This window comes from Argopecten irradians, chromosome 1, assembly GCF_041381155.1.
Source record: "Argopecten irradians isolate NY chromosome 1, Ai_NY, whole genome shotgun sequence".
Taxonomy (NCBI): domain Eukaryota; kingdom Metazoa; phylum Mollusca; class Bivalvia; order Pectinida; family Pectinidae; genus Argopecten; species Argopecten irradians.
In genome coordinates, this window is record NC_091134.1 from 42,568,695 (window position 1) to 42,588,034 (window position 19,340).

At 36.5% G+C, this 19,340-nt stretch overlaps 1 protein-coding gene across 3 annotated transcripts in view; it reads left to right on the forward strand.

Moving 5' to 3' along the window:
- Nucleotides 1-19,017, forward strand: part of LOC138328673 (SAM and SH3 domain-containing protein 1-like) — a 52,115-nt gene extending 33,098 nt beyond the window's left edge. For 2 of the 3 annotated variants that reach the window (XM_069275487.1, XM_069275489.1), the window contains exons 6-17: nucleotides 5,835-5,939; nucleotides 6,306-6,439; nucleotides 7,266-7,307; nucleotides 7,777-7,846; nucleotides 8,129-8,841; nucleotides 11,500-11,581; nucleotides 13,263-13,405; nucleotides 13,886-14,083; nucleotides 15,282-15,432; nucleotides 15,621-16,702; nucleotides 17,048-17,179; nucleotides 17,532-19,017. In XM_069275487.1, coding sequence (XP_069131588.1) covers nucleotides 5,835-5,939; nucleotides 6,306-6,439; nucleotides 7,266-7,307; nucleotides 7,777-7,846; nucleotides 8,129-8,841; nucleotides 11,500-11,581; nucleotides 13,263-13,405; nucleotides 13,886-14,083; nucleotides 15,282-15,432; nucleotides 15,621-16,702; nucleotides 17,048-17,179; nucleotides 17,532-17,828 — 3,149 coding nt within the window. In that variant the 3' untranslated portion in view covers nucleotides 17,829-19,017. The remainder of the gene's footprint in view (nucleotides 1-5,834; nucleotides 5,940-6,305; nucleotides 6,440-7,265; nucleotides 7,308-7,776; nucleotides 7,847-8,128; nucleotides 8,842-11,499; nucleotides 11,582-13,262; nucleotides 13,406-13,885; nucleotides 14,084-15,281; nucleotides 15,433-15,620; nucleotides 16,703-17,047; nucleotides 17,180-17,531) is intronic. The other variant, XM_069275488.1, reaches the window with a different exon arrangement.
- The last annotated feature ends 323 nt before the right edge of the window (nucleotides 19,018-19,340 follow it).

Sequence of the window (19,340 nt, forward strand, 5' to 3'; positions counted from 1 at the left end):
TGTGGCATCAAGACCAGCTCCAATAAGCTTGGTGTCTATATTAATCCATGATCATTTAAGAACTTTAAAGTGTTTTTGATGGAGGAGGCCAAAGTGCTAGGGAGAAAATGACCAGTGGGTGACTGTGGCCATATCTGGCACACTGGGTTTCAATTTGCTACCCAGACATGGACAACTAGTGGTAGAATGTTGGTCATGGCCTCCTGCTCCAGTAGTCAGTGTTTGAAGGTCAACTGACCCATTATTTAAGGATAGCATTTGTAGTAATTATTGAATTTATTTCATGTGTGATTAGGTCTTGTTTTATGAACCAAGAGGACATGATTTTAAGCTTTATATTTGGTGCTTTAGTAAATGGCTACTGAAACCAAATGACAGTAACTCATTAACTATCATTTATAAGCAGAATGGTTGGTTAAGCTTCTTCTCAATGGCCAAGAGACCTATCTGAAACAAGTTCTGAAGCTGCCCAAAGGATGATCAAGTTTGTGTAAATAAATGACCTTGAACTTCATTCAAGATTGTCGGATCAAACATTAAAAACTTGAGTGAACCGTCCAATAGAATCTGGAATAGAGAATCAAGTTAGCATTATAGTGATCGCGTGTTGGCTTGATGGACAGCACTAGACTATCATTGACTGCTAGATTGTACACACACGTCACACCCCTATCTATGATTTATCCTGACATGTGAGTAAGCATTGCTCCGATTTTGTCATTGATCAATAATTGACTCTATTACCAGGGGAGTTTGGTTATTATGCCTGTATAATATCCGTCTCTAAAATCACTAGATTTTACAGCTTTGTAGAAAACTGTTAGTCTTCCTGTCTGTGGCTTGTCTCTTAAATCAGTCAAGACCTATCTCATCTCAACTATTTCTTCATCCGACAAACTCTGAGACTTGACACATTGTGTTGTCTATGAGCCTGTCGGCCTATTCCTGCACTTTGTCTCACTCTGATTCTATACAACGATTCTATACAACGATGGAAACTGTAATTTCTTCCCACTGATATGAGAAACGGCTAATGGAAAACTAAGTTGTGATCTGATTAGCTGTTGAATGTGTTTTGATGTGTAGCCTGCATTGTTTTCAAAGCTTGCTCAGTGTACTTAAAATATGTCGTACACAATCAGGTTGAATTCAACATAAACTGACATTTGGAAGGAAAACAAATAGGTTTATAATAAAGCATTGGCACAAATTTGTACTTTAAAATGTATTCTGTGATTCATGGTTTCTGTTAATGCGAACTGTGCATGCAAACTGTACATCTTATAATGAAAATGGCTTGTATAGTTCTGAAATGTCTAATGAAATGATAGACATTTACCTGGTAGTATATATGTAAGACCTTTCTGTGATCAGATGGATCAAGTTATGTCTGAAAGCATCTGAAAATGATAAGAGGACATTCAGTTATGTCTTAAAATGTCTTAAATGTTATGTCTTGTCTGAAATACAGTAATGTCTAATGATAATCTCATTAAGTTTGGTATATTGATATGTTTTATACTGTAATAAAATGAAATTCAGTAATGTCTTTTAGTGATCCGTGATTAAGCCTTGTCTGAAAGTAATTGAAAGTGGTCATTGAAGATATAAATTCAGTAATGTCTTCTAGTACGTATTCAAATTAAATTCAATGATAAAATGAAATGCAGTGATGTCTTATAGTAATCAAATGGATAGAGTAATATCTGAAAATGATAACATCACATTCCCTAATGCTGTACATTGATCTTATGAACTTCTATCTTATAGCGATGGAGGATGAATGGAAGTAAAGGATAAAATGCAGTCATGAGATTTTGCTTTGTGAGGGAATACAAAATCTATATGCTCAGTCTAGAAGTGGTGATATTGCTGTTAGTGGTTTTCATCTAGTTAACAAATCTAGAAATTTAATGGGAAAGAAATGAAAAGAGACATTTCATAGGCATTGCTAATGTGGCTATTCACACCGCATATTTAAACCTCAATCATGTTTAGTACTGTTACGTAGCAGACATCTTCATGAGACGATAACGCCAACAATCTAAAACACTTTTGTTGTTTGGTTTTCACATAAAGATTGCTGACAGTCGTGTCTGCACACACAGGGATATGTGCCTCCAGCCTCAGTTTGATGACAGTCATTACAACATCACACTGTCAGAGTGTTTTAGATACTCCATCACAAAACTTTCTTTAATATTTTAGATTTCTACTTCATCAGAAAGCAAGTACTGGAGGTCTTATTCACTGTGTTAGTCACTCATCAGTACACATGCACTTAATTTCTATCATAGATAGAAAGTGCATGCACTTTGATAATTATCCAACTTTGGAAAAAAAAGTTCATGTCATATAAGACCCCTCGCAAGCTTAATCCGTTTCAGCCAATCACCGTCAGATTGTGAGCTATTCAAATCACTTTTATCAGTTGGTCTGTCTGTTAAACTGTTTTGTCTGTCTGAAAAATATTCTTAATATTTTCAAAAAAATTAATTGCTAGAAATCATGTTGAATTTTTCTCAAATTTCAGAAATAGGTTCGTATTGAATTGAAGGTTGGATTAATTGTCTTAATTGTCTTTCCGCATGCAAATTACATTTAGGTATCAATTAGTAAACATTGTCAACATAATGTTGCCAATTATCTTTTTTAAAAAGTTAAATTTGTCTTCAAGGTTAATGCTTTAGACACTTTAGTTTACAAGAGTGGGAAATTCATATTTTTTTTAGAGGACAAAAACTATTTTTATTGAGATTATTTTAGGATGTAGGTGCTTCTTTACAGTAAGTACAAGGAGTAGTGTCATTTGTTGCCATGTTTCAGCGGATATGGGATGTAACATATTGCTATAGTTTAGGAAATGAGTAATGCTTTGTATTGGAGCAGGGGTTTAGCTAGTTGACTGAGTATGGAATTTGGCATTAGTGTTTGTAGTAAATCAATAGGGTTGTAGTGTACATATCTGGCGTTGTAATTACAGCCACTGACCAATGGCCTGGTCCACTCAACTTGGGTTTGACCTCAGTTTGACCCTGGCTGGCTGGAGAATTCACCATTCCTGGACACTGATCATAATGATCCTACTTCAACCAATGATATAATTATGGTATTTCTGTCAATGGTAGAATCGTTGTCGGTTGTTTATGGGCTCTAGTCTTTGAGAGTATGGCTGTTTTCAGTATCTGAGATGTTTCCATTATGACCAGCAATGTTGTTCTTCTCTTGGCTAGATACCCCTGTTACACACATTTACATTGTGTTAGAGTCAAATGTCTTCTCTTTGTCATCGGATACATGTCTAACAGTGTTGCAGGGACGCCGAGCTATTCAGTCCGTGGGGGGGGGGGGAGGGGATGGTACGGGTGAGGGGGGGGGGGCCCCTAAGGGCTCCAGAGAGCTGCTGCTTCATCCGATCAGTCAATTTCATACTCATTGTAGCAGTGTAATGGGGAACTAGGGTAAAGGAAAAAGCTAGTGGCTCCATGTGAGGAATGAATCTTTGGATGGAAAACCTAAATCTGCACAGAAGTAGATAAAGATCTAGACGCAATGTGATCCCACGATTCCACAAAATGAGAAATACTCCATATTTTGGCCCAAAATGTCTATGTGGTTATATTTTCACCAATTCATCACAAATGACTGTCCATAGAATTCAGTGTAAAGAGTAAAGTGGAGGCAATAAAATCTAAGTGTACCCCATTCACAGAAAATGAGAATTTCCTGAATAGAAAAGGGCATTTATGTCAATTTATAAGCATTATTACCTTTCATTGTAAAAGTGGTGTTGCTACTGGGCCCCTGACAGCTTTGTTCCTTCAGCCGTGTCAGTGTTAGTATGGAGGGTATGTTATTGGATAGTCTCAGACCTCAGTACCTTCAAAGGGACAGTGATAAGGGGTCAAACTTCTACACACTTATTTTTCATGTAAACAAAGGACCTATCACAGGCTATTGTTCGGTTTCACCAGCAAATATGGGACACCCTATCTGAACCGGAACATAAATAAACATTTAGTCTTAGACTCGGTTTGACTGACACCTGTCACTGTAAAACCACTATGGAGATGAGGGTATTTTATGGTTGTTTTTGCTTGTTTTACTATATTATCAGCATTTTGAGGGAAGGAGCACCTGTTTTCCTCCCCCATACTCCTACAAAGTTGTAGGACAGGTGTCAGAGTGTACCACAGACCAGACGGCTCTGTCCGTATCATATTGGCATGTACATTTCACTCCAGGCGTCACATTTCACAGGCTTCAGCTGATACTGGGGTACTCTAGCAAAGAAATGCTGCCAAGAGTTACGTGCCCCTGATAAGATAGGGGTGTGAGGTCATGACCTTTTGTATCAGGAGTAGTAATATCTCTGTAAGGTAATTATCTATACTTAATGGAATTTTCCCAAGTACACACGATTAATTGGTGTATAGATTTTTGATGTGTATACAAGAGAAGTGATAAAATTGGGAATTATCGGCTATGGATGAAGCTGAAACACCATACACCACTATCACAAATACATCTTAAATAATTTACATGAAAACTCCCCCTGGATTTTCACTTTTTTATGCTGATTAGAAAATATTTTATTACGATTTTCTGTGAGTTTGATTGATTAAGTTAATTGATTTGATTGGTAGTATCATGAAGCATCTCAAATATGGCTGGTTTTATTTTGTGAATTTTCCTGATAAGGATAATATATTGCTGTGTAGTTGGTATGGGATCAGTGAGACTGGAGTTGTAGTGTAAATACTGTAGGGCTATCAACACTTTATAAAGTGGATAGTGATGTATTTCTACGGTAAGGTTGTGTCTGACGGATGGACGGCCTGACAAATGATGAATTTACGACACCTCTCTAGGGCACCATCACTTTTTACTGGAACAACTACAAACACATTCCTCATTAAACAATACATTCATTTTCCAAATGTTATTCATAATTAAAGCTTTTCCTGAATTGGAGGTGCAAAGCCTGTATTATAAGCTATCTTAGCTTGTGTTGTACACTGCGTGATTATGCCTTGGAGGAGTCTTGCCTGGTACACTGTTTGTTTTATATTAATACAGTATAACTTGATGTGTAATTTATCGTGTAACTTGCCTAAATCAGATGTCACCTGGAATAGCATATTTGGCTGGTATAGCCAGGTTTATGGATTATACATGTTATAAATACTTTGAATTAAGAAGAAAAATGTTATACAATTATGCTGGAAATACACATCAAAAGAATAACATCTTTTACAAAAGGGGACTGTTTTAAATAAGAGCTTTCCTGGTATTTCTTTTGAATGAATAAAAAAATGAACACCTTAGAAGAGATAATTATAATTTAGAAACTATCTAATTATATTATTACATTAAATGTTATATGTTAAAATTTATCACAACAAGTGAGTACCTTTAGAAGGGAGATAACTCTGAACATGTTATGATAACCTCTGAAAGCCTCTACACATAGATACAAGAAGAATTAAAGAAATGGTAGATTCTTCACTATACATATTTTCCTTGTAAGATGTTTATTTGATGGTGGGTCTGTATTGATGGTGGGTCTGTATCTACATAGTATAAGTGTCAGCATGGAGATGTCTTAAATCAGTGAAGCAGAAGTTGATTGGTCCCCACAGGAATTAGCAGTCTTCTTGTAGTAAGCTGTTTCCTCCGATCACTAATTGTGAGATGTTGAAACTTTGATGCTGTTAATGTGCTGTGATCTTGATTGATATGAATTTGATTGCAGAAGTTGGCTGTTAAGGGATCAATTGTCCCGCAGCCAATCTACATATATATAGGTACATATTACTTCTTCTTCATTACAGATGGCAAAGAGGAGGATAAAAAGAAGTCTTCCACATTGGGTCGATTCTTCCGGAATATTGGATTGCGACGATCTGGAAAAAAGCACTCGTACAAACCACATAAAGGTACGTCTGAGCTCGCGTAACAGGACGTGACAGTTTCCAGGGCAACCATTGGATTAGTGCTTTAATGATATCTGTATATTCTACCACTTAATACCACATTAACAGCATTTACATTTGGATTTGCTGATACTGATCTAAAATTTGGGTCAATTTGTTCTAACTAGAAGATAAGATAAAGGCAGATATTTGTAGTAGGGAAGAAATCAATGTCAAGTATTGAACAAAACAATGCTTATTTGACAATTTAGAATGAAGAATTTATAAAATCAATGTTCTGTCTTTGTGTTTTTCGAAAGGATTAAAAAGATGAAAGAGACCAAAAAAAATTCAGGATACAATTAAACGATTATTTTCTTTTTTCTACAGGGGACCCAAACGCTTATGATATTACAATGGACGATGATGACCGCATGGCACTCATGTTGATGGTCAAGGAGGGCAAGATTACTACAGAGCATGCCCTGCAAGTGGTCAGTGGAAATTGGCCGGACGGCACAATTGTAGGACTGACCTCTCATTAAATCTCACTGCTTTCTCTTGTTTTTCTTTGCTTGTTGTGGGAATCAGAGATTCATATCAAATTTACCAAAAAAAAATCATAATTCCATTAACTCTGAAAAACTTAACAGTGTGGCTATTTATAATACAGATGGAGTAATCATCCTGAAATATAAATGTATGAATTTCAATTTTGATGCAAGGGTCTTAGAGATTCTTCTTTTCTTCAAAAAATTCACAGAATCCCTAATCAAATGAAATCAATGAAAGGTACTTGAATAAATTGATTTTGATAAAAGGATTTCATCTTCCCATAAAACGTAAATGTCAAAATGGCCATGGCTCAGCTCATTTCTGACTGATGCAGCCCTTAAAAATCACAAAAAAAAAACATTTTTTTCCATAAAATGTAAAATCATAGCATTCAATATTGATCTAAACCATTACAATTTCTTGTCCTTGCCATGATAATTGAATGATGGTGACATGTAGTCTGTCCATTCCTATAGTGTCCTATCCTGTCCTGTCCTGCATTCATATATGAAGACATATCATATGTCTTTCAGACACTTCTACAAAAAATTCAAGAAAACTTTTCACCCAATAAGTTGACACATATGCTGTAAGTTCTTGTATATTCAGCGATGTATCAAATTTTAAAGAATCAATATATGTTTGATATGAATGGTAAAATAAACGCACAGCAATCGTATTAAGACTGACAATAAGAATGATGAAATTGATAGCTATTTGAATTTTCTATGTTTCAAAGTGTTTAAGGTCAGTATTTATTCCCATATAACTCTATGTTCATATTTTTCATCACAGGTAAAAAAATACGAGGAAGAGAGACGGAAAGACATAGAACAGGTGAGTTGAGCGACTTCCTGAAATTGGTCAATTTCCTTTTAAAAGACAGTATAAATCAAACGTATAAAACTGCCAGCTTTGTGGTTACTACAGATTCTTATATCACATGACTTAAATTGTCTATTGTCTCTGACCTTGCCATTGTAATTTTGCATCACCTATCCATTTGTTGTCTCAAACAATTATTGTTATTGTTATATCTTAAGAAGTCTAAGATTCCATATATTGGTCCCAGTTGAACCTCATTTACTGATAAAATTTTGAGATGAATGAGAAAATGAAGATGAAAAAATAGAGCAAGGATTTTATCTTCTTGATAGATTTACTACCGACACAATAATTGATCCCACAGAGAAATTAGAGGAGATCAAATGTACATAACAAGGTTATAGTAGAAATCTCTCAGGAATCTTTTAACTGTCTACACATTTATGTTATCACACGGAAAAATCTATACTATGTATTTCAGAGGGAGAAGGCCATGAAAAAGAAGAAGAAATTACCTAAGCCTGTAAAATCCCCATCAGCTACCTGTACTGGTGAGTACTTCAAATTGCATAATGTAAAAATACTTATTATAGCAGTAGGCCTCGTTTTATTTTAGTGCTTTTTGTACTGAATAGGAAGCACTAATTAATGTACAGCACTAAATTGTGTTAAAAGAGTATTTCCAGTATTGAACCAATGAGTTAATTATAATTTACTGTTTTCGCATTTGTGCTTATAAAGTGCAAAATTTCATATTCAGATATAATCATATTCAATGAAAATCTGTTAAAATTTCATGATTAGCAGCAGTACATTATCTTGACTCTTTTCAGGTTCAGCTGCACGCTGTGAGGTCTGCTCTGGCTATAAGGGTTCCCCACACGACCTTGGCTACCCTGTGGGCAATGTTTGTGTGGACCCCACACATCAGATGGAGTATAGCCAGCACCGTCGTGTACACAGTGTGGGACACATCGACCACGCCTACTCACCCCGGTCCCCAGAGGGCACACGCTCACTGAACTGTACCCCTACTCACTGTGCCATGAGCCGATCGTCGGCAGTCAGTACTCCTGTCAGTTTCTACTCCCCAGGACACCACCCTAAACTTTACTCCCCAGTATTCCCACAGGATCCACGCCTGTCGCACTACCAGTGTCGGTCCTGTACACATCACCAGCACAGCCCCGCGGGGAGTGTCCCGGGGCGCTGTCATACAGCCCTGGGTGTGCGTATCAGTCAGAGTGGGTCATCCTCTGGGGTGGCGCGGGACGACCTATCACCTGGTGGGGAGGCCAGTCGGTCAGGATCATGTGTGGACCATTCCCCCTCAACTACCTCCTTTGATTTAGTCTCCTCTGAGTCGGAACATTCTATAGACTGTCAATCACATGGCCACGCCCCCCATAACCATGCGGCCAATCACAGGGAGAGTGGCCACTACCTCAGTAATACTGGTGCAATATCTACAAACCATGGAAACAAGTCGCCCCACGGAGTTTGGCAGAAAACCAATCGGGACACAAATAGTCGTAACCATGTCAAGGTAAGATAATTCTGTGTGAATACCTTAGTTACAGAAAACCAGTCGGGACACAAATAGTCGTAACCATGTCAAGGTAAGATAACTCTGTGTGAATACCGTAATTACAGAAAACCAGTTGGGACACAAATAGTCATAACCATATCAAGATAAGATAACTCTGTATGAATACCGTAGTTATAATCACAACCATGTCCAAATCAGAAAATGCTGTCGGCTATTATACTTACAACAACCAATATAAGTTCCTTAAGATCCTATGCATGACCATAGATATCCCTGAATCACATTCTTTCTCAAACAACCATTTTATACCCCCATCCTTACACACACACAACAAATTCAGTTAGGGATAGAGTTTTACTGGGTACAAAGATTGTCTTCTCCACAACTACTTAAGGAATTTCAATGAAACTATGTAGCAATGTGGCAATAATCATTATTATGGGGGTGGGGTGGGTGTAGGCCTTCTGTTGGCCTCTAGTTAGCTTCTGCTGTTTCATAGTTTTTGTAAAAAGGTGTCCAACTGGGAATTAATGTTCTTTGATGTATTAAATCTAATGAAAAGCTATGTGTCCCAACATATTTGGAATTATTACAATGTTTATTAAACAGAAGAGAAAATGTAATTATCGCTTTTAAATTTCACTGACTGCTATGCATTCTAAAACAAAAATTATTTTTTAAGTCTTTGGAAATTTTGAAGTATAAGCATCCAGGTCAAAGCTGAAATACTGAAAGAGACAATACCTAAATATTTGTGTGTATACCACCTATATTTGTTTTAAAAAAATGTAGAATAAATAAACAGAGTAAATCTGCAGCAGTTCTTGCAATTGTAATCATTAACTGTAGTGAATTATTGCAAGACAGAAAAATCTCAAATTTGTTATTTGGATGAGAATTAAGAAATCTATGGAAGAGATATGAATGAAAATGTTTTTTAAAAGGAATATTTTTTTTTCAATTAAGCTGAAAATTAGTAATTTAAAAGAATGGTTGTTACAACGCTATGGCTGTTATTGATCCAATCACTTTGTTATGGTAGAGAGATGAGTATTTTGATTTGTTGAACCATGTGAGATGCATTTTGTATTTAAAAACAAAAAATAAGGAATATTTATTCATGCTTGGTTTTCAGATTTGTGTTTGTTGTTTTGAGATTTCTCCCCATTTTCTATGAATCCTTTTTGAACATTTGAGTGGCTGTGCTTTGATCTAATTAGTTTGTGAAATGTGTTTTAGATGTCTTGTTACGTGTAACTCCTCAGTCCATACATCATTTAAAATCAATAGTTATCACGTTATGATAAAATGCTGGGCATGACCCTGATGCAAAATTCAAAACAACTTCACGCAATCCTTCCGACATTCCTGCACTAAACATGACAGTTGTTTAAACACTGCTGTAATATTGGTCTTGATGTGGACACATAAACATGTATGACTCCCCATCAGGTTTTGGGAACTGCTCCAACACCAAGTTCCCCCAGTCCCCAAATCTATGGTTCTCGCCTGATATTGTACCCGTGCCTATATTTGTAGTGAAATGGCTAAGTAACCATGTCTGCCTGTGTGTTGTATAACTTATATTGATTGGAATGGATGTAACACTAGTTGTAGTGCTAGCATTGCAGAGGACATTAATCAAATGATGATGAAGCGTTTTGTGCCTTTTTGTTGAATTCCGCTTCACCACGGCTATTGGATCTCGTCAGATGTGTAACATGCGCTGGGTTTGGGCAGCAGGCGTTTTTTATTTGTTTCCCCCGTTTATAGTGGCCCTTTAGGGACAGATTGACGACTGTCATTGATGAATTATTCAATCTCCTGTACATAGTGATAAACCAGGCCCGGGCACGGACGCTACTACTGTAGTCCGTCAGCTTATTACCAGATTAATGAAATCTATATGCTTCCTCTCCACTTCATGCCAAATGGGGGGGAAGTGGTCGACCATTTGTGGAGAGTTATAGTACAAGCTGTAATTGTTCCGACAAATAGGCATCCTTTAGATATTGTCATCTATTCACTAAGGCCCATTTTCTGGACACTAGGAATAATGGGTGTTGAAGGAAGAGCGTTCATTGTAAAGATATGTGCACAGGGAACTGTAGCCGGTGACAATGTATTGGGTTTCTGAATAATGGTCTGGTAACTATTACCCTAATGTACAGTCCCATTAACCACTAGTTGTGATGGTATATGTTTCTTTAGGGGTTTTTAGTCAGAATTTTTGTCACTTCTACAAAAATTCTGGTAAATTTTTATACACTTACAAAAGAAAAAATGTGTTAATATTTTTTCCCCTAAATCTTCAAATTAAGATATTTGAAATAAATAACATACAAATAGGCAGGCGAAAAAGTGAAATACAAGTAATTACTATCTTCCACGTGCTTTAGAAGGTTTTTGTTTTGTTTCATTAAGGAACAAGAAAGACATATGTGATTGTACTTTTTAAAATAAAAAAAAGTCCTGTTCATTATTTAGTTATTATACATGTTACGACTTTATTTAGCTATTTTGTAAAACAGTTTGATTCAAATGTCCAAATGATGAAAAAAATATAATAACAGAGAATTGATATGGTTGGAACTGTTGTTCGTCTTGTGCAAGTTTTAACTTTGCATAAAGATTTGTATATTTTGTATGTAACAGGAAACATTGGCAGTAACTGTAGGAGCTTCACCGAAGTCTGCCAGCTCTGATAGTAACCATAGTGCAGACTCCAGTGGTCTGTGTAAGTATAAACTCACTCATATACCATAGGTCAAGGTCATATGTTATATCTACTCTCAAATGGAGTTAAGGTCACAAAGCTGTTCATTGTCTTACCTTATGTAGGCCAATGTCACCAAGATGATGGTATCTACTCTTCCATAGAGTCCTAGAGGTCAACTGTTCAAAGCTGTTAATGTCTAATGTAAGCTAACGCACATGTTGATATTTATTATCTCATAGAGGTCATGATCAAAAGCTGTTAATATCTACTGTCTCATGTTTGTCAAGGTCACCAGGATGTTGATATCTACTCAAGGTCATTATAGTAGTTATAGCTTTGTGTTGGTCAATGTTAGCTTTTACTCTCATAGGTGTCAAGGTCACAAGGATGTTAATATTTACAGCCTCATGTAGGCCAAGGTGAAGATCATTATGTGAGAGGTCAATACTAAATGTGTAGGTTAATGATTGTTATACTGTAAACAAACTCTTTCACGGTTACTAAATTTCACGATTTTAATTTCAAATGAAGTCTGCTGATATTCAAAAACTGAATTGAAATAAATTTCAATAATATCAAAGTAAATAATAATTCGCAAAGGTCAACTTTAGTGTGGTATACATTAACCAACACTGAGAACTAAAAAGGAGAAAAGTTGTCACTTGTGCCAAATGCATTAGGTCTTTGACTTAGTGTGAGAGAGGTAACAGAAGTTTTGAGTAATTCCCTGGCTGCTGTGTAGTAGGTAGACGTTGTGTAACGGCCTAGAGAAGGTCATGGTGTTACAGCTGTGAAGAAAGTGAATCATCGATCATTCTATACACAATACATTAATGTAACATTAATAATAGACACACTAGGATAAATTTGGTTTTATTGTGAGCCTAAGAAAAATGATGTCCTTGGCTAGTTTTTAGCTCCTCGTCACAAATGTAATTTTATTGTAAGCTCTGAAGAGGAAATGTCCTTGGGTGACTTAATGGTGACACTATATAAATTTGATTTTATACCTTTTACTGTGAACTGAAGTAGTGTCTAGTGTGTTTATCCATTTGAGTAATAAAGCCACTTTACATGGGAGCAAAAAATTTCACTATCCACAGTACAATTATATTATGACAAAACCTAAGTAGTCTTCATATTTAGCCTACTTTAAGTTGTTGTTGTCGGCTATGATTTGTCGCCAATTTTGAATGTCAAGGACAAGGTCAAGGTCACTTAATACTGTACACCAACTTTTTTGTGCATGATTTACATTTAAGAATTTTGAATTTTTTAAATTGGAATAGCTTATCTTTACAAATTAAAATCTACATGATTTATATTGATAGTAATTGCCATTCAAATTTTTAATCCGTGAATATTAATATTCACAAACTTATTTTGAAATGAAATTTACTAATGTTGAGGTCAAATTTTCTGTTTCTTCTATTCCAATTCTGCATGTTATAGAGCTTTCGGGATTGTATCAATAATAACTGGATGCTATCGATTATGACACCATTATTTTGTGAGCATGATTTTTCTCTGAAAAATATGACATTACCTACACACAAGGGTAGATAACTCTTTTAACAAGCAAAGATAGAATTGTGATGGGATGCTCACTGATGTAGAAATAAGGACATTCTTGTTTTTTGACTTATTTTATCAACTATCCCCTAGTTACCTATACTTACTCATGAGTATTGGTTTACAGGTAGTTACCGTAGTACCAGCCCCAACACAGGCCAGACTGGGGTGTCTGTGGAGGAAGTCTCTGGCTGTGGTCAAGTGTCCTATGTCCAGGCTCATAGTGACTTTGTCCCGACCTCTAAAAGTAGGGACGCCCTCACGTTGCAGGTCAGTTCTGTAATTATTTTAATGCTACAAATTAAATAACCATTATTATTTTTCACTCTAAAAAAATAAAACTCAACCATTTAACTTTAGTACAAAACTAACAAAACACGGATTACATCTCCCTTCTGTAACATATATAACTCAACCATTTAACTGTTTTTAGTTTTGTACCAAAGTTAAATGGATGAGTTTTATTTTTGACAGAAGGGAGATGTAATCAGTGTTTTGTAAGTTTTGTACCAAAGTTAAATGGTTGAGGTTTATTTTTGACAGAAGGGAGATGTAATCAGTGTTTTGTAAGTTTTGTACCAAAGTTAAATGGTTGAGGTTTATTTTTGACAGAAGGGAGACGTGATCCGTGTTTTGTTAGTTTTGTACAAAAGTTAAATGGTTGATTTTTATTTTTGAGAGAAGGGAGATGTGATTCGTGTTTTGTTAGTTTTGTACCTAAGTTAAATGGTTGAGTTTTATATTTAACAGAAGGGAGACGTGATCCGTGTTTTGTATAAGCCTCCTGGAGACCTGTGGAGAGGAGTACTCAAGGGAAAGACTGGCTGGTTCAGAGTATCCTGTGTAGAACCTTTATACACAGGAGAAACTGCTCTGGAGCCGTGGCTGGACCAACGCCCAAACAAACCCAAAACTGTACAGGAAGTGCTGCATGTCATAGGGCTAGAGGTAGGTTGTCATAGAAACAAGGCTATAGGGCTAGAGGTAGGTTGTCATAGAAACAAGGTTATAGGGCTAGAGGTAGGTTGTCATAGAAACAAGGTTATAGGTCTAAAGGTAGGTTGTCATAGAAACAAGGTCATAGGGCTAAAGGTAGGTTGTCATAGAAACAAGGTGCCTAGAGGTTACTTATCATAGATATAAGAGCATAGTATGACAGGTCATGGTTGTTATGGCTTCCAGGTCATTAGGGCAGATTGTAGGAGGAAATAGCTGCCTGGCTCTGATTTCTCAAAACAAAAGTGCAGAAAGGTATGATTTATTTTTATTAACCAGGGTTTGCAGACTCTTATCAACTTAATTGTCACTTATTTAGTAACATCATGCAGATCATGGTACAGTTTACTCCCATAACATGAGAGTCGACTGGTCAGCCGTTTTTTTTATCGGACGTTATTTTGCTGACTGTCGACTCTCATTTCCGAAGGGTCATTTCTTTGATGCAGCTTCCGACGTCAGATGAAGTCGGAAGGAAAAGTGCAATAATATCAATATTTCTTGCTCTAACAGTGATAACATTGATGTGTACTTACAGTTTAGATATTAATTATTCCATTTATCTAGGAAAACCATAACTTGAGGCCTCATAAAATAGTATTTTTGCTGATTAGATATGACGAATCCTTTCCGTAACATTTTGACCTAGATTTAAATATGGCGACTGGTTACGACAAAAAACGGAACGTGAATTCAAGCGGGCAGAATGCAAGTAAAAGTAAAGGCAGATCAAGCGTTTTGGGGACTTTGCAATTGGTTTTTTCTATTTACCGGCCGATCGCTTTCATCATGAAGTTTGTCTGGGTCATGAAAGTTTACTTTAGGAGATGTAAATATTTGTTTTAAATGGATTTTACGGCTGATTTTGTCAAAATACTTGTTGATTTATGAAAAAGAGGTAGGTATTTGACATTGATGACGATTTAAATATGATTTAAACGTTTTATATTGTCATAATCCAAACTTTGAAAATGTTGTCCTCAGCATCGGGTAAATGGCCTATCGGAAGTTAGAGGTTAGACACGACGTAATGTTCTAAAAGTGTTTCGTCGTGCTATACCTCTAACATTGTTGGAGTAGGTACAGTTTTGTTTGGTAATAATGTAATATTGTAACAGAGTTCTATTACAGTATCATTATATTGTTTCAGAGTCTGGAGACAGTTTTTATCCAGAATGGATTTGATGAGCTGGACACTTTTGCTAATGTTGACGAGGAGGACCTGGACGTATTGGGAATATTTGATCCTCTCATCAGGACCAAACTACTGAGTACAGCCGACCTCATCAAAAACACACAAGGTACAGACACTAGCTTAGACAGCTGCTTATGTCAATGCTTAATTATGATCAATTAGTTTCAAAAATTTTAATTTATAAAAGTGGAACTTTTCTCGTCTTAGTCAAAATTGAAAATCTTTCGACTCATGAAAATAACTGGCTTTATATAATACAATGTTATTTAATCATCTCTACTTTGACTGTTGCAGACACACCTACATTACAATGGAAGTTTCCCCAGAGTCGGGCTGGACCTCCAGTGGCTTTTATCAACAAAGAATATCGACACGGTACATCTTATGCTCCTAGTCAGGACTCTGGGTGTTATGCAAGCTTTGAACATCTGGCTCATCGAGAAACTTACCCTACCTCGAGTGAGCTCAAACAGCAGTATGGTTTACATTCCAACAAAGAGAACATTTCCCCCGGACCCAGGGCTGGTCCTCTGCGGACCTCGCGGGGTCACTCGAGTGTGGGCAGTCCTGGAAATTCTGAGGATTTAGATAGAAGTGATAAGGAATATACAGCTGAGGACCGCGAGGTCAGTGAAATAACAAATAGTGTGGATTGTCCGGCACCAACCAACGATCTATCGAGACACTCGGGTGATATGGTTATCATGTGTAATTTTGCCGGAACACAAACTACTCCTACTTACGGGAAATCCAACTGTGATAATTTATCTAATAATATGTCCTCACCCAAAGCTCACATGCGCCAAAGTAGTAGCACCAATAGTGATTTTGTGTCTTCTAGTCAATCCCATGAGGGAAATGTGTGTTCTCCTGGGCATAGTACACAGCCATTTCCACGCAAGTTTGTTCCCAGACAGGACTGGAATAGTCGAGATGTTCAGGTTCAAGTGATGTGTCCTCTAGGAAGCCTGAACCTGAACGCTGATAGTGTGCAGGAGGGTGAGGTGCCACACTCCCATGTAACACACCATATACCCCCATCATCCTTAGTGCTCAGTAGCCCCCAGGGGCACAACCCCCAGGGGCACAACCCTCAGGGGCCTAACCCTCTGGGTCAACACCCTCAGGGCAGTAGTAACCCTAATGAGACAGGAAATGTTGGATATCGTAGTATGTCCCGCCCAGACGACGGAGGGTACCGTAGTGTAGGTCAGTTGTCACGGAGATCCATATCAGCAGACAGGGCTAGTGTCAAGGCCACCAAACCAGAGGAGCCGCCTGAGTACCGAACAGTGATGCGTTCTCTGCTCAATCTCATCACATCCAAACTGCTGTCAGAAAACATAGATCTTGCCTTAGAACCATATTCTACAAAGGTGCGTTATGTTTGGTGAGGAACAGCAGAAGATTTTAGATTAAATAGGATTCTTAAGTTAAAGGAGAAAAAAAAAATAGTTTGTGTATTTTATATATTCAATAAATGGAAAGGGTTTCAGGAGGGATTTTGAAATTTTGAAGACCATGTACTGGGCATTACAAATATTGTATATCAAGATATTCTTTGATTATTTAAAAATTAATATCATAAAACTGAATTTATGCCATTGAATATACTTTTTGGCTTTGAATTCTGTGAAAATTTCATGTATAAAGACCTAAAACAAAACTGCTTATAGACAATTCTGTGTTTTTTATGATGTTTCTCTATTATTATATTGTAGACGGGGGAGTGTGGTATTCCTCCACTCCTGGTCCAGAGGTACGCAGACGAGCTGAGACAGGATCTGGTTAGTGTGGCCCTGGTGGTAGATCAAGTCCGTGTCCAACAACTGTGTAGCCGACACAGACCAGCGGTCAGTATTTAGCTTCTATCAAACATTTTTTTACTGGCAAGGTTTATTCTTTCTTTAGATAGGGTTTTACAAAATCGTTTAAATTCTTTCTTTTACAACATTTCTATGAAGTTTTATGCATGTAAGAGACCGATTTAGAAATCAAATAGTTACGGACCCAATTAAGGAAATTGAACAATGTCTTTAAAATCATCCTCTATTGTCGGAATGAAAAAAATGTGCATGTTTAATCTTCAGCTACTTGCTGATATGTCCTTAAAAATTCAATTCTTAAAAATGTATATAGATTAACACCATCATTAACAAAGGGGAGACAACCTAATTTTTTCCACTTTTCTGTTCATCATAACAGGTGCTGTCACGTGATTTGCCTGAATCTGCTGCAAAGGCTTGTGAGATCAAGATTGCATCAATCCCCGAGTTCTTTACGTCTATCGGCCTTCCAATGTACACCAATATGTTCCTGGAGGAAAACCTCACAGCAATGGAGGATTTACTTCAGCTCAATTTCGAAGACATTCGTGATATCACCCGTACACATGGTAAACATGTCAAACGAATCTCTCATGCACTAGATTGGGTACGAACACGAATCTCGACACTGAGAAAGACTAGCGCTAAGGATGCAGCTGTGATGGATCGAGTGTAAAATAAGTGGAAATGTGTGTTCATGTGTGGTTAAATATGTTCATGTAAGGTTTAACATCAGTAGTTATTCATTCATGTGAGGATAAACTTCATTCATATTAGAATGAACCCTTTGAGAAATATACGAATTAAGTGACAGGAGTACTATCTCTTCATTGTTGTAGGCTCAATCCAGAGTAATTCTACAAATTTGCAAAATGATTTACTTCTTCATACAAATTTTGTGTGGTTGTCTTTTTAAAGTCCATTGAAATTTTATGGACCTTTTTACTAAGAATATATTTTCCTTTTTTTAAGGAACGGTTTTATCATCTTGCATTTTACATATTACCCAGTATTTTTCACCCTGGTTCAACAGTCTTGCTGTCGTCTGTCCCAGAATTTGGCAGTAGTTTAATATATACCTTCTAAACTTTTATCACATGGTTGTCGATTTGGCAGTGTTTCTATGGTTGTAGGTTTCTTGATCAATTATTTACAAAATTTGGAGATTACATATTCTCTAGATGTACAGGAATCTCTTTTTACCTGTCGGTTGAATACTGCTGAATATTAGGACTCATTTTTTGTGCTAAAGACCTTGACATAGTAAACACCTTGACATAGAGAAAAACTATTTATTTTAAATGTCAGAATATTGTATTATTCTTTAAATATTTATTATGTAAAGGCGTGGTTGTAAGAATGGTTGTTGTACAAGTTGTACATTGCTATAACAGTGAGGTTGGAAACACTCAACCATATCTGTATAGATCACCATCAGTGTAAATCTATTTTAAATCTTTCGATAACAGTACAGAAAACTTTTAGAGTGTTGTGATAATTTTCAGACTTATATTTTCCTTAAGAATTTTCCCCATTACTTACACTACATGGCCATGTTGGTTTGTCAAAATCAACACTTTATTTCACTCGAAGTAATTTTCCATGACAGTACAATATATAAACGTTTGATGGTTGATCTGTAATGGCTGATGTTCGGGGTAGATTATATATGTATGTTGATGTCTGTGTGTTGGGGGTTTGTTCTTGCCTCTGCTATATATCCCAATGACCTTCATAAAGGTTATTGTAATTATGTGTATACGAGTCAATGACACAACCATCTTATATTGAAATCTGTATCCTTTATAACAAACATAGCTTTGTCATTTATTTGTTGCGGTTACAACACTTATTAAAGTTATGGAACTATATACACATGTGTTTGACTCGTTCATTTCTATCAGACGAAGTCAAAATGTATTGACTTTGGTGCAATCAAATTTTAATGCAATTTACTTTTGAACAAACGAGTGCGATGATAAATTAACCTACAATAAAACAATGTATAGCATGCACAAAATGCAGCAAGTACTACCATCATTTTTGGGCAAAAGTGCTCGCACAAAAATGCAGTAAGATAAGATTACAGTGGACCCGCGATAATCAGGACGCCGATAGTCAGGAAAACACACAAACCGGACTGAAATGTCAGGGAAACGGATTTACATAAAGTTATTTATACTCACTA